The sequence below is a fragment of the Oryctolagus cuniculus genome, chromosome 13, assembly GCF_964237555.1.
Source record: "Oryctolagus cuniculus chromosome 13, mOryCun1.1, whole genome shotgun sequence".
Classification (NCBI taxonomy): Eukaryota; Metazoa; Chordata; class Mammalia; order Lagomorpha; family Leporidae; genus Oryctolagus; species Oryctolagus cuniculus.
In genome coordinates, this window is record NC_091444.1 from 24,514,804 (window position 1) to 24,530,626 (window position 15,823).

Below are 15,823 nucleotides of genomic sequence, written 5' to 3' on the forward strand. Positions count from 1 at the left end.
TCAGCTTCCAGGGCCCTCCCGCATTCCTTGCCACCATGTCCCCTCCATCTTCAGGGTCAGCAAGGGAAACTCTCCCTCACTTGGAATCCCCTGAACAGTTGAATCTCTTCTTTGGGTCCATCTGGTTAATTATTAGATCCAGCTGGGCCACATGACATAACCCATCATGGGAGTGATTATCCCATCAGCATCACAAATCTCAGGGATTAACTGGGCTTGAACAACAGGGGGCAGGGATCTTAGGGGCCTTCTGAGACTCCTGCTTACCACAATGCAAAGAGCCCTTTTAAAGAGGTAAGTAAAATAGTTTACAAAAAAAAGAAAGAGGGAAGGAAGGAAGGAAGGAAGGAAGGAAGGAAGGAAGGAAGGAAGGAAGGGTGGGAGGGAGGGAAGAAGGAGCTGGTGGAATTCACAGAAAGAAGAGATCTTGGGTGTGCTGGCATAGGTGATTTCTTGGAGGAAATGAACTTGAACTTGGCCTCAAGGAAGAAAGGAAGACAAGAGTAGAAAGAAGACGGAAGGAAGGAAGGAAGGAAGGAAGGAAGGAAGGAAGGAAGGAAGGAAGGAAGGAAGGAACCTTACCTTTTTGCACGCTGGATGTGAGGTAGAGACCACCAACTGAATCACTCAGGAAGCTGAGTTAGCAAATCAGACCTGCCTATCTGCTTCACGACCAGCTTCAGGCAAACATGGGTGTCTCCCCAGTCCCCACATTTCCACAGTTTACCTTTCATTTCCACCTCCTCATTGGGCAATTTCCCCCACTCTCCAATCCCAGGCAGTTCCCTGAGGCCCTCCAAGTCCCACCTGGCTACCATGATCCTGACTGACATACAACCTGTCTGATGGCCTTCCTTGCCTGTGTGTCCCGTAAAGCCCAAACTCAGCACATCCAGGAGAGAACTCATTCTTTTCCTCACCTAAAGTGCTCTTCTTTCCATCTCCCCACCTGGGAGTCACCCCAGACTTCCTTCCCGCTGCAAGCAAAAGTCTGTCAGTTTCTCCTGTGACATCACTCAAATCTGTCTGCCTCTTTCACAAACCTCCGTCTGAGCCCAGTCCCTGCCCGGATTACTGTAACAACGTCCCTCTAGTGTGGCCCTACTCTATCCATCCTCCACTCCGCCACAGTGGCAATCTGGTAGCCTTTTGTAGCCTAAAATTCATCAAGGCTTGTCATTGCCTGTAGACAGCCTGGTCAATCTAAGGTAAGTTGATGTCTGTATATGAAGCACCGGCATGAACTCTGCATTGTACGAGCTCTGAGGACACCATCCGCAACAAGGTAGGAGCAGAGCTGCCCTCACAGAGCACACAGTCTCACCATGGAGACACAACGGTATAATGAAAGGGAAGGTGAGGGGGCTGTGACAACCCGCAGCGAGTCAGCCGCATGCAGGTGGGAGGGAAGGTCTTCCTGCAGAACAGAGAGGTCAGTGGCTCTTGAAGGAAGAGGAATAGTGAGGGGAGAAGAGGAAAGTGCTCCAAAAGGAGAGAACGCCGTAGGGGCAGGATCCGAAGCAGCAGAGGAACAGAACTGTGTGGCCGGCACCCAGAAGGTGAAGCTTAAGAGTTACATAATGAAGCCAGGAATACAAACAAGTATAATAGCATGGCCTTGTAAGTCATGCTAAGAATCTGGGGCTTCCTCTGAGGAAAGGAGCCGAAAGAGATGAGGCAGAGACCTGAGGCAGAGAGACCAGCTGTGAGACCACACCAACAGTCCAGCGGACATGATGGGGGCTTGGACCTAGGAGGGTGGCAGAGGGGACAGAGAGTAGACACAACTCAATAGATATTTAAGGGGGTAGAACGACAAGTCTTGGTGACTGTTACATATGAGAGGTGACAGAAAGAGAGGAGTAAGAATGGCTCCCAGGCTGCAGACCTGCGCTACTAAGTGGACGGTGAAACTTGGACTGAGAAAGCTCATGGTACTCGCTTACGGGGTAGAAATACTGAATTTGGCATTAGACGTGGTACGTTTCATACCCGCAAGACATCCATGTCAAGAGATAGACGAGGCAGGTGGAGCTGCAGGTCTACAGCGGAGATGCATCTGGCCCCTGCGAAGAGACAGCAATGCAAGCCCTGGGAGAAACCAGAGTACCTAAAGAGAGCATAAAGACCACGAAGTGAAGCTCGAGGACCACATCCTGAGAAATGCTGACATTTATAGGTGGGAGGCAAAGGAAAAGTGAGGTGTGCCCAGGCTAGGAAGGGCCTATTCTTCAGGGTTGACTTGGCCCAGAGCAGGTTGGATGGGTGCTGTGGCTGTGATATCAGACACTAAGTTAGGAGTGAAAGGTGAGGAGGCCAGAGCTAAAGGAACTAGGCCACATAGCCAAGTCTTGGGCAATTTCAACTTGAAGGCTCTGAGCCAAGAACAATCCACTGTGCCTAAAATAATCGCCCCAGAGAGTCTTAACTGGCCATTACATAATCCCAGGACTGATATTTAGGTCAATGTGACTTACTTTGATTGGGCCTCTGTTATATGTTAACAGAAAGAGGAAAAGATTTGGTCCTCCACAGAGATGAGGCAAGTCCAGAGGAACAATGAGAGAGCTGTACTGTGCACCTACTGTACATACACAGTCTGCTGCCAAGCTCTGCACTATGAGCCACAAGAGCTGCTGGAATTCACAGAAAGAAGAGATCTGGGTGTGCTGGCATAGGTGATTTCTTGGAGCAAATGAACTTGAACTTGGCCTCAAGGAAGAAAGGAAGACAAGAGTAGAAAGAAGACAGAATTTCAGGTAGGAAGAAGAGAATGAGCAAAGTTAAGGCAAGTAATCATTGAATGAATTATTTCATGGTCTGAGAAGAAACTCCTCTGTGGAACAAAGGGTTCTTGTGGGAGAAGAATGGGGAAAAAATAGATGAGCCGGGAAGATTGGAGCACACAATGCCTGGATTGAACATGCAGCAAATTCAACATGCAGAATCCAGGACTTCCTCATGTGGCCAGCGAGAAATCACCTGGGGCTTTAAGCAGGGTGTTAACAATAAAAAATGAAATTTGAGAAAGATTTGTTTGGTGGTAGCGATTGAGATGGATTAGAAGACAGTGAGTTCAAAGCCATAAAGTGTTCCCCAGAAAACTGGAAAGCTCTTCTGAGCACTCACTAAAATCTGACCACAGGCTAACATAGTGAGTGTGGTCTCTCCCCTGCTGGGCTCCACAGTCCAACAGGGAAGAGGGTTATTACTCCCATACTTCCTGTTAGGGACCTTTGTGTGTCAAGAACTTCCTGGGCATTGAGTACAGAGTGAGGAGCAAAGCGAAGCTGCAGCCCTCATGAAGTTTATCCTGCAATGAGTGTGGAGGACAAGAGAAGACCAAACCTGTAAGTCTGTCACCACAAAGCAGGTAACAAGAGCTACACATGAAAATAAAACAGCGCGCCAGGGCAGAGTGGTGGGCTGGGATGGGCGGGCAAGGCCTCTCTGAGGGACTGCCACAAGATTTCAGGTCTGCAAAACAAATAAAATGGGGGTGTCTGCTGGGGACATGGAGAAGGGGACTCTGTTGAAGAACACAGAGAAGCTGGAATTCCGTCTCCTGTTCCTTCAGCTCCCCAAGGCCCAGTTGTGGGGACAGCTCTGTCCCTCCTCAGCCCTTACCCCCTTGACCTCATGTTCACCTTTGTGATTCTTCCCCACACAGAGGGCTCAGGATGTTTTACTGTTTGGGAGAATGAGATTTGGAAAGCAAAGTAAACCTCAAGCTGACACTTCCCTTTTTATAGAAATGGCAAGAGTTAAATAAATGTCGGGGTAGACAGGAGGGTAGGGTGACTAACTGTTCCACTTCACCCAGAATGCAACTCAGTTTGGGCGCTGGGACTCCTGCATCTCAAAAAACTCCTCAACCCTGAAGTCACTCTGTGGCTTGGTGTGATCTTCACAGCTGTGACCTGTGCCTGACTGGTATGACGCAACACAGCGCTTCACTTCTCTGAAAGTGACATCAGGGGCCGGCACCGCGGCTCACTAGGCTAATCCTCCGCCTTGCGGCGCCGGCACACCGGGTTCTAGTCCCAGTCGGGGCGCCGGATTCTGTCCCGGTTGCCCCTCTTCCAGGCCAGCTCTCTGCTGTGGCCAGGGAGTGCAGTGGAGGATGGCCCAAGTGCTTGGGCCCTGCACCCCATGGGAGACCAGGAGAAGCACCTGGCTCCTGCCATCAGATCAGCGCGCTGCGCCGGCTGCAGCGCGCCGGCCGCGGTGGCCACTGGAGGGTGAACTAATGGCAAAAGGAAGACCTTTCTCTCTCTCTCACTGTCCACTCTGCCTGTCAAAAAAAAAAAAAAAAAAAAAGAAAGTGACATCAGACCAGTTAAAATACGAGTTTAGTTTCTAAACCCTACCTAGCCACCCCTACCCTAGGTAAGTTAAGAGCTGGGTTCTTCCTCCACCCATGCAGAGGAGCAGAGGAGCTGTGCTCAGAAACTCCTAGGCATGAATGGCACGAACTGACGCTGCATTCCTTAGCTTCATACATCTGCTGCTCAGCCCCAAGTATCACCCAAAGCAGGGACACCAAATCCACCAGGGTCCTCGGTCTCTGGCACTTGCTTCCCCCTCCCCCCAGCCTTTGCGACTAAGTTGTGGAGGCCTGGGGTTCAAAGTCAGATTATCAAAGAGGAAAAGAGGGGAACTGATCTGAGCTGGTGACGTGCTCCAACAGAGCAAATCACAGGAAAGGGGAACCCCATAAAAAGTACAGCCTGCTGACCCGGGACCATGTGTGGTTTGCATCTTTGAGTTACAGACACACAGGAACTACTTCCTGGCTTGTCAATTTTGGAGTTTTCGGCCCAAAGCTGGGCTGACTCATCTGGAGAGCAGAAACCCAGTGAAAGGTCTCAGACCAAGCACACTGTCACATGCTCTTCCAGAAGTTGCCGGAGTTTGAAATACAGATACGGGGAAAGCTCACAATCAGTTACTAGACATCCATCCAAACCCACAAGGAAGATTCAAAGAAAATGCCAAGACCGATACTAAAACTTGGCTTGGGCTCTTGTTTAAGAATTTTCCTGCCTACTCTGGTTAAAAGAATGATAAGCAGGGGACATCATCCTCTGTTTGGACCCTGGTCACCCTGACTGTTTGTGTCCACCAGAATATAAAATTTTAACTAAGCAATTTAGGTAACCTCGAGCAATCCCACACCAATCCTTAACCTGAACAAATAGCAGCCGAGTCAAAGGGTGGCTTTATTACTGCTGCCACTTTTAACTGACTTGTCTGGGAGATTGCCTCAGACCCCAGAGAAAAACGACCCTGAATGTTTCCAAGGACTAAAATAGCTGATCTCGGAACGAGCCCTTTCCCCTGCCCTGCCACCAGCCCCACTGAACGCTAAGACTGTTGCAAGATTGCATCACCAACCTTTGCAATTTTCTGGCCAGTCTATCCCAATCCTCCCTCTGCCCTCTCCCTTGCTTAAAGCCCTTTGGCCCAGTTCCCTCCTCGTTGCCCTACTTTGCTAACTCGGGTATATGGATAACCAAGGCTGAACTAGAGCGCCCCACACTCTGATGTTCAGTCCCAGTCAAAACTAACCTGAGCAGACTCTCCACTCCCTGGCTTCTACCCCCAACTGCCCACTTCATATCCTTCACCCCTAAACTGCTACCATGATCGACCTGAGCTGGCACAGTGAAGCTGCACCCCCAGATCCCAGGAGGGGGCAAAGAATTATAGAGGAGCAGGAAATCATTCCCTTCTAGGCAAGCAGACAAACTCTCACCAACAGCACATTTGCCTTGCACAGCCCCCAACCTCCCTTCTCCAGTGGGCCTGGGGACAATTTGGACTTCAGAGCTGTTGCCAGATACACAGAATACCTGTGGGGATACTCGGGAGCCAAGGATTGCACCACCAGCACCCTCTCTCTCTCTCTCTCTCTCACACACACACACACCCCTCAGCACATAAAAGCCCCCAAAGGCCCACTCAAGGAACAATTTCCTAACAGGTGATTCCAAAATGCATGCACCTCTGAACAAACCCAGTCATGAAAACAGAGTACCCCTCGCCCCAGCCGCGGTCTCCAACGCCGGGAGACCTGCTCTGCTCATTACCCCATCCCTCCATGGCCTTCTCCTCTCCCATCCGCCAACACACACGTGGGAAAGCGACAACCCTTGTGAGTAAAACTGGAAGATTTCTCTTTTACATAGAAGCCTACAGATGGCCCCAAGAGGGGTCCTTCTCAGGCCCTCCCGGACATGGGAGGCCGTGCGCCCACCCACTGCACAAAGTGCAGCCAGTGCCAGAAATGCACGGGACACCCCCCCCCGGGGGTGGGGGCTGCCGCTGTCCGAGTCCCCCCAGCACGCGTAGGGGGCGTGCGCAGTTCGTGGTCACCTCTGCCAGGTCCCTCCCCCGCTCCTGCCTCTGTTCCTCCCCCTCCTCCTTTCCCTGGCGCCCGCAGCGTGGCCCCGGCCAGGGATCCGGGAGGCGGGTCTCGGACGAAAGATATAAGCGGCCGGGGAAGCTGCCAGGTGCCGGCTGCAGAGTGGCCATCTGGAAGAGCTGCGTCTGCCGAGGAGGAGCAGCAGGACGCGAGGCCGGCCGGACCCACGGACACGCTGACCGCTGACCGCAGCCGAGGTGAGCCGCAGCCCCGGCGCTGGGTCCCGGGGCGGGGTTGGGGGTGGGGGGCAGGGAGCGCTGCGCGCACCGCTGGAGACGTCCCTCGGCGGCTTAGGTCCCCTTCCCTCCGCTGTCCCGCAGGTCGCCACCACCCGCAAGCATGGAAGCCGTCCAGGAGCTGCTGCCTCTGGCCCGGGAGATGCTGGCGGCGCGGCCCAGGAGCAAGCTGGTGAAGCTTTACGTGCTGGGCGGCGTGCTGGCGCTCGTGGGCGCCGTCATCGGCCTGGTGGAGACCGTGTGCAGCCCCTTCGCCGCGGCCGGCCGCCTGCGGGACCAGGAGGCGGCGGCCGCCGAGCTGCGGGCCGCTCGCGAGCGACGGGCGCTGCCGGAGAAGGGCAAGCAGCCGGCGGCCGCGCTCTGCGGCCGGGCCCTTTCCAACCGCCTGCACGCCTCGTAGGCACCGCAAGGAACCGGAGAGAGAGACGTGCAGAGAGCCTGTCGCCAGAGGCGAGAGCGGAGCCAGGCGCTGCCTGGACTGACTTCCAAGAAGCCGGTGACACCTAGAACTGACCTGGCACGCGTGGATGCCCCGAGAGGAGTTCGGGTGGAGTCTGGCTGCTGTGCAGCACTGCCTTGTGATGGCAAGTCCCAAACTGTGTCGCTTGGAGCTGAGTGCGTGAGGGAGGAAAGAGATGCTTTTTATACTATTATTATTGTTGTTGTTGTTACTGTATTACAGTGACCACCATTTTGCATTTTGAAATAAAAAAACGTTTTATACTGTTGTTTATTATCTAATTCCCGAGAGTGGCCAGGGCTGGCAGCCGGGAGGGGGGTGCAGAGTGATGGAGAGAGACACAGCGACGAGTGTCTCTGATCACAGAGTCTCACCTGCCCCCTGTGGAGGGAGCACTTTCCTGAGGGTCAGACAACACTTGCTTCCTACCTTGGGACTCCAATCATACTACTTGTCTGTTAGTATTATTATTGTCTATGCACCTACTGACGGACCCTTCCTTGCTTCATGTTAGGGGTGGGGAGAAAGAAAGCTGTATAGATCCCATCAGACTTAGCATTTTAAGATTACATGAATGGGGTTGGCATTGTGGCACAGTAGGTTAGAGTCCCGGCCTGCAGCGCCTGTATCCCATGAAGGTGCCGGTTGGAGTCCCAGCTGCTCCGCTTCTGATCCAGCCCTCTGCTGTGGCCTGGGAAAGCAGTAAAAGATGACCCACCTCCTTGGGAGTCCCAGAGGAGGCTCCTGGCTCCTGGCTTCGGATCAGCTCAGCTCTAGCTCCTGTGGTCATTTGAGGAGTGAACCAGCGGATGGAAGACCTCTCTCTCGCTCTCACTCTACCTCTCTTTGTAACTCTTTCAAATAAATAAAAAGTAAATCTTAAAAAAATTACATGAATCCACTGATAACAGGATAAATGAATGAAAGAGAAGCAACTAGCACAGGAAAGCTATGCGTCCCTCACATCTGAATGCTCCTAAGTGTTTTAGGGAGAGGGAGAGGGGGAGGGGGAGGGGGAGGGGGAGGGGAAGGGGGAGGGGAGGGAGAGCGAGCTACCTGGCAGGGTAAGAGGCAAGCTCCCAAGAAGGCCCAATCAGATGATGCCTTTATTCTTCTCAGCTTCCTCACCATGAGTTCAGGTCATAGCGGAAAGCTCCAGACTAGAAAAAGACCGGTTGTCACAGACTTAAGTCCCCTTCCTCCCGCCCACCAGAGCCTGCTGAGCAGTAACAACTAACTCAGTGGCTCTGCAGGCCCAGCAAAGGGAATGTTAAGCCATGGCTCTCAAAGAGAGAACCAGTTTGCCATTTGCCTTGCATGTTAGTGTTACCTGCCCTACCCACCTACAGACACTTGACTCTGGTCATCAAATACACATTTTTGCCAAACAAAACCATGGCTCTGGGTATTGCCTGATGAGACTTTCTCCTCCAAGCCACTCCCCCCACACACCCTCCCACACTCCTCCATTTCATTTCCAATCTTCTCTGTCCTCACTGATCTCATTTCTCTGAATTCTTACAGGTCTTGCAGTCTGGGTCTCATCCAGGGCCACTCAGTAAGGGAATCTTTTCCAGCTATTTTGTAGGCAAGATCATGGCTCTCGTAGTAGAATCTGGAAGCCAGAGAGCAAGCCCTCTTCAGTGTTCACAGAAACTGTCAGATCCCAGATAAATAGGAGCTCTCTAATAAATACTTGATTCTTCAATCAGTCCATTTGTGAAGTTAGAGGAGTGGTTTTAAATTGAAGGGGGAGCAATTTTGTCCCCCCAGGAGACATACGACAGTGTCTGTAGATATTTCTGGTTGTGTGGTGGGGGAGGGACACCTCTGCTGGCATTGAACAGTGGACGCCACTGATGCTGCTATACACCTTGGGGTGCACAGAGAGCCCTGCACCCCCTCTCTCCCAGAGAACCCTCCAGGATCAGGAAAAGAAACTCTGTGATAGAGGAAAGGAAAGGAAAAGGGTTTGCCAACAGTTTGGGAGTCCAGGTTCTGAAGTGGTCTCACGAGACAGTGTCTGGCTGTAGTTGAGCATGATTAAGTCCCTCTCCCAACACAGGGACAAAACTGCCCGTGGCCCTATACCCTTGGGCAGTTTCATCAACAACCCAAGGAGAGAAGGTGTACTTATCAGTTCTGTTAGTGACTTAAGAGCTGAGATAGCAGAGCCAGGGTTCAATGGCTCAGTAGGCTGGAGCTATGCACGGAAGCAAACCGAATGAAACTGAACAGAGAAGATGCAGTACAGAATTTGGGTCCAAAAAGTCAACTGAATGACCACAGCATTAGAAAGGCTTTTCTAGCGCAATAAAAGCTAACAAGGGCTTGTGACAGGGCTGCTAAAGCAAATTAATGCCTACTAGTAGAAGTAGAGTGTCCAGAACAAGAGAAGAGCTGTAGCTTTTGATATACTTTGTAGATGTATCCATTTGTATCAACTGATCAAAGTTTTGTTTTTTTTTAACTTTCATTTAATGAATATAAATTTCGAAAGTACAGCTTATGGATTACAATGGCTTCCCCCCAATAACGTCCCTCCAACCTGCAACCCTCCCCTTATCCACTCCCTCTCCCCTTCCATTCACATCAAGATTCATTTTCGATTCTCTTTATATACAGAAGATCAGTTTAGCATACATTAAGTAAAGATTTCAACAGTTTGCTCCCACACAGAAACATAAAGTGAAAAATACTGTTTGAGTACTAGTTATAACATTAAATCTCAATGTACAGCACACTAAGGACAAAGATCCTACATGAGGAGTAAGTGCACAGTGACTCCTGTTGTTGACTTAACAAATTGACACTCTTGTTTATGGCATCAGTAATCACCCTAGGCTCTTGTCATGAGCTGCCAAGGCTATGGAAGCCCCCTGAGTTCACTGACTGATCATATTTACACAAGGCCATGGTCAAAGTGGAAGTTCTCTCCTCCCTTCAGAGAAAGGTATCTCCTTTTTTGATGACCCATTCTTTCCACTGGGATCTCACTCGCGGAGAACTGATCAAAGTTTTATGGTGTTTCACAAAGAGCAAGGTGATGAACAGGTGTTTTGCTTTTGCCAGGTTTGAGAACCATTAGGTTTAACCGCTAGGTTAAGGTATTTTCTAGGAGACAAAAGCATTAGTTAAAAACCTAAGCCTTAAAATATTGTAACAATAATAACTTTCAGTCAGATACTGCTGTAAGAACTTTGCATGTATTATCTCATTTAATTTGTGAACTTACCCCCCTCCAAGGAAAGCACTGTTTAAAGATGAGGAAGGAATTGAAGACACTCAAGACAGAGTTTCAGTAACTTTGTTGAGGTTTTAGGGCTGCCAGAGAAGAGAGTCCACATATAAACTCCAGCAAGTCCAGGCTGTCTGACTTACCTTCTTTGTTTTTCAAGCTGACAGATTCCAAAGTATATCAAAACCAACAGGTACATGTTCTTATAAATATACCTAGACCCTTGTATAAAGTAATTAGACATTTTGTAGGGGAGGTGTATCACTGAGTAATTGGACATAGTTCTTTGTAGAAGATCAAGTGATATTTCATGTTGGAAGTATACCATTGGATAATTTGATAAAGGCCTTCGTATAAGTCCATTAGACTTTTTTGGAAACATATCATTTTATAAACACTGCTCACTTTGTTTTTGTCTTCCTATATTATAAAGTCTTTTTAAAAAATATTTATTTATTTGAAAGGCAGAGTTACAGAGAGGCAGAGGGAGAGAGAGAGAGAGAGGAAGAAAGGTTTCCCATCTGCTGGTTCACTCCCCAAATGGCTCAACTGGGCCAATCCAAAGCCAGAAGCCAGGAGCTTTTTCCGGGTCTCCCACGGGGGTGCAGGGGTCCAAGGATTTGGGCCATCTTCCACTGCTTTCCCAGGCCATAGCAGAGAGCTGGAGTATCCAGGACTCAAACAGGCACCCATATGGGATGCTAGCACTGTGGGCTGTGGCTTTATCCCCTATGCCCTGGCACCCTCACTCCCCCCTTTTTAAAGATTTTTTAATAAAGTCTGGTTTTATGTGTTTTTGTTTTATTCTGATACAAGAATGAGGCAGCATTCCATAGGGAATGGATGGAGACATGAACCAAGAAAGTCGCCCACCCAGTGCAAACTGGACCTCAGGGATAACAATGATCCAGTTGCCTGACCAGTATTTGGGAAAAGGCAATTGGTGACACTCAGCTTTGTGTCCCTTACAAAACTTTCATGAAAGCACGCTGTCCTGTCAGTGTGTACAAGGTCACCTTTAGTCTGTATCCCAGGGTCAAGGATTGTCAGGTCATTGATCACATGGCCCCTTTTTTTTCTAAAGATTTATTTATTTATTTGAAAGTCAGAGTTACACAGAGAGAGGAGAGGCAGAGAGGCAGAGAGAGAGAGAGAGAGAGAGAGAGAGATCTTCCATCCAATGGTTCACTCTCCAATTGGCCACAACGGGGTGGAGCTGTGCCGATTCAAAGCCAGAAGCTTCTTCCCAGTCTCCCATGCAGATGCAGGGATCCAAGGACTTGGGCCATCCCCTGCTTTCCCAGGCCATAGCAGAGAGCTGGATCGGAAGGATCACATGGCCCTTCACCTTGGCTTAGGAGGGCACCCAAAATGCCATTCAGAAACATGCACTCTCACTCAGTGTCCTCTCCTGCCTTTCTTGGTTTCATCTGTGTGGAACCACAGCCTCCTCTGGAAGAGCTCCTGCCTTCCGTGTGGATCTGACCGCACTCCTAACTCTCACACTTACTTTCATAACGGGCAAAGAGTGTGAGTCAGACTAGCCATGGCCACCAGGGAGAACTTCTCACACGTCGAAACCAGTAAATCACACATGTAACAGGAACACCAGAACACTTAGGAGACAAAACCCCGAAGGGTTGATAAGTAGCGTCTTGAATTGCTATGCTGAGGTTTCAAAGCAAAATTCCAAGAGAATTTCATGAATTCTTGCTCAAAGACCCTGGTGCCTTCTGAAACCCAACCTCCCTGCATTTCGCTCTTTCCACTGATCTTCTGTGTACACCTGCCTTTCTTCAAAGTTTTCTCTGCAAACGAGCAATCACATTGTAAAGCTGCTTAATCAGAAGGCGGCCCTAAAGAAATTGCATTTAAATCTTGGTGTCAATTAATATAAGAGTTCTGGGGCCAGTGCAGTGGTGTAGTGGTAAAACCACCACCTGCAACACCAGCATCCCATATGGGCACCAGTTCACGTCCCAGCTGCTCTACTTTTGATCCAGCTCCCTGCCAATGTATCTGGGAAAGCAGTGGAAGATGGCACATATGTTTAGGCCCTTGCATCCATGTGGGAGACCTGGAAGAAGCCCCTGGTTCCTGGCTTCAGCCTGGCCCAGCCCTGGCCTTTGTGGCCATCTAGGGAGTAAACTAGCAGATGCAAGATCTCTCTCTCTCTCTCTCTCTCTCTCTCTCTAACTGTAGTTCTGACTTCTAAAAACTTAAATAAACCTTTATTAAAAATTCTAATTAAAGATTTTCTTAAGCCTCAGGAGGCCAGGTAGACATTTATGCCACAGTTAAGGATTGCATTAGGTGCAGTCATGTGCTGCATAATGACATGTGAGTCGATGATGGATCACATATATGATGGTGGCCCCATACAATTAGAATGGAGCTGAAAAGTTCCTATTGCCTGGGATGGCTTAACTACTGTAATATCACACTGTAACTACTCATGTGTTTGTGGCAATGCTGGTGTAGACAAACCAACCTACTGTGCAGTCAGCAGGTCACATAAAATATAGTACTTACAGGGCCGGCGCTGCGGCTCACTAGGCTAATCCTCCGCCTTGCGGCGCCGGCACACCGGGTTCTAGTCCTGGTCGGGGCACCGGATTCTGTCCCGGTTGCCCCTCTTCCAGGCCAGCTCTCTGCTGTGGCCAGGGAGTGCAGTGGAGGATGGCCCAAGTCCTTGGGCCCTGCACCCCATGGGAGACCAGGATAAGTACCTGGCTCCTGTCATCAGATCAGCGCGGTGCGCCAGCCGCGGCGGCCATTGGAGGGTGAACCAACAGCAAAGGAAGACCTTTCTCTCTGTCTCTCTCTCTCACTGTCCACTCTGCCTGTCAAAAAAAAATTATATATATATATATATATATAGTACTTACAATGATGTACAGTACATACTACTATACTTTTGTTGTTCTTATGGAACGTCCTTCTCATAAACAAGTGTTCACTGTACAGCAGGCTGCTGAGCTGGGCCCACAATAGCCTCCGACATCTGATGTTTTCCACATCACGTGATGGGCCTGCACAGACTCAGTCTGTGCTTGGGCTCCATGATGTCCGCACAACAATGGCGCCTACCCTTGTGCTTCTCAGAGCGCGACTTCCAGACTCCAGATACGCACCACCTGGCTCAGGGAATGCTCAGCTCCTTCACTAGAGGAAAAGGACTTCAAAGCAGCAGGGTATGCAAGCAAGGGTGTAAATAACACAGCTGTATAAAACGAAAGCAAATGTCCCAGAGGGCCAAGGAAAGAAGAAAATATAACACAAAGAGCAATTCAAAAAAAAAAAAAAAAAGCAATTTCAGAAACCTGGCTTTAAAAGGTAGTGCTATGGTTTGAATACGGCTTTTTCCCTTGGAAATACATGCGGAAATGTGATTACTGCCCTTAAGAGAGGATTGGGTCCTTAAGAGGGATTAATGTTGGGACCAGTGCTGTGCTGCAGTGGGTTAAGCCCACAGCCTGCAGTGCTGGCATCCCATCTGGGCGCCGGTTCAAGTCCCAGCTGCTCCATCTCCAATCCAGCTCCTGCTAAGGCGCCTGGAAAAGCAACGGAAAATGGCTCAAGTACTTGGGCCCATGTGAGAGACCTGGAAAAAGCTCCTGGCTGCTGGATTTGGCCTAGCCTAGCCCCAGCATTGTAGCCATTTGGGGAGTGAGCCAGAGAATGGAAACTTTCTGTCTCCTCTCTCTCTCTGTAACTTTCAAATAATTAAATCAATCTTAAAAAAAAAAAAAGGAGGGATTAATGCAGTTCTCTTGGGAACAGATTATTCACTGTGAGAGTAGGCTGTATAAAGCAAGGTTGCATGGGGCCGGTGCTATGGCACAGGTTAATCCTCTGCGGGTTAATGCCCTGGCCTGCAGCACTGGCATCCCATATGGGCACCGGTCCCGGCTGTTCCACTTCCAATCCAGCTCTCTGCTATGGCCTGAGAAAGCAGTAGAGGATGGCCCAAAGCGCTTGGGCCCCTGCACCTGTGTGGGAGACCTGCAGGAAGCTCCTGGTTCCTGGCTTCAGACAGGCTCAGCTCCGGCCGTTGCAGCCAACTGGGGAGTGAACCAGCAGATGAAAGACTTCTCTCTCTCTCTCTCTCTCTCTCTCTCTCTCTCTCTCTGCCTCTCACTGTCTGTAACTCTACCTCTTAAATAAATAAATAAATAAATAGCACGCTGCCTTGCATGCTTTGCCTCTGCTGCACACACCCATGGACCTTCCGGTTTCCAACATGAATTGAAGTGGCACAGAGCCCTCACCAGAAGCTGAGCAGATGCCAGGGTCATGCACTAGGACTTCCCAGGCTCCAGAACAACCAGCCAAATAAATTCCTTTGCCTTAGAAATCGCCCAGTTTTCGGTGTTCTGTTACAGTAACAGCAAACAGACAAGACAAGTACAGTGGACAAAAGAATCTTAAACTATAAATGAAATAAAAATGAAAACAGGCTTTTGGGAACTTTCCAAGAGTACCGGGGCAGAGCTACATCTAGTGTGGCTCAGCACTCCCCTCCAGCTCCTGGCACAGAAGAGGTGCTCCACAACTATTTGTCGATGGAGTAAAGAAATGGACAGAGAATGTGAATCCTTTTATGCATTCTAGCCCATGCCTTGGTTCAGAAGAACATACATGGCTGGGATGTGAGCCTCCAACATTAATTGGTGTGAACCAGGATGAAGCTACTGTCCCACTGCAGCCCTTACCCCCACGGAGTCCACTGCAGACTCCCCTCTGCCATCTACTCCATCTATAGTGGTTTCTAAGTCACATAAATAATTCCCCTGGGACTTGATAACTGAAAAAAGGTGTGGACACGCTGCCGTCACAGAACACGTTGCGTTGCAGCGTCTCTCCCGGTGGGGAAGGAAAATCTGCCCAAACTCCGTTCTTGTTTCAGTGACTTCCTTTCAGGCCAAGCCAGGAATCTGAGAATGAGCCTCGGCTCGGGGAGTGGGGCAGGGGCTCTGTCTGGCACGCCCCTCCCCTCCTGCATTTACAGCTAACAATAGTAATGGATAACTCTCCCGGGCAACCAGGACCACTTCCAAGCATTCCCATCCTGGGCGCTCGGGGGCTGCTCTGTCCTTTGGGGAGACCTGATGCCCGATGCCCAGGACTGGCCCTGCCTGGCTCCCCCTCGGGGCTCCCTCTGCAGGCGCCTCCCGGTTGCCAGCTCAGTCCCAGCCGAAGGGCCTTCTTCCTTGGCCTGGGTTTCACCTTCTTGTATCAGGTGGCAGACCAGCTGGTTGCAGTCCCGAATCAGGTCTTCTGACTCCTCCCAGAAACCAACCAACTTCTGAGCAGGAAATCCTGCCCCTCCCCAAAGAGTGGGAAACCGCAAAGGAAGAGATGAAACAGAAGGAAAGGCAGAGGAGGAGGGAGAGAGGAGAGAAGCAAAGGGAAAAGGAGATCAATAAGAAGAAGTCAAACTTGTTTGAAGCCTCAAGGTA

At 50.1% G+C, this 15,823-nt stretch overlaps 3 protein-coding genes across 3 annotated transcripts in view; 2 read left to right on the forward strand and 1 right to left on the reverse strand.

Moving 5' to 3' along the window:
• C13H1orf74 (chromosome 13 C1orf74 homolog) overlaps positions 1-15,823 on the reverse strand; it is a 132,288-nt gene that overhangs the window by 14,831 nt on the left and 101,634 nt on the right. The window lies entirely within an intron of this gene.
• On the forward strand, positions 6,472-7,391 carry G0S2 (G0/G1 switch 2). The gene is made up of 2 exons (XM_002717541.5): positions 6,472-6,624; positions 6,748-7,391. Exon 2 carries the CDS (start codon positions 6,767-6,769, stop codon positions 7,061-7,063), a length of 297 nt encoding a protein of 98 aa, XP_002717587.1. The 5' UTR covers positions 6,472-6,624; positions 6,748-6,766; the 3' UTR covers positions 7,064-7,391.
• Positions 15,677-15,823, forward strand: part of HSD11B1 (hydroxysteroid 11-beta dehydrogenase 1) — a 48,998-nt gene continuing 48,851 nt past the window's right edge. The window contains exon 1 of the mRNA XM_070055241.1: positions 15,677-15,820. The gene's annotated coding sequence lies outside the window, so the exon portion shown is untranslated. The remainder of the gene's footprint in view (positions 15,821-15,823) is intronic.

What these genes read in the sequence shown, in the direction of transcription:
- G0S2 (XM_002717541.5), top strand. Translation starts at nt 6,767, where the DNA reads ATGGAAGCCGTCCAGGAGCTGCTGCCTCTGGCCCGGGAGATGCTGGCG.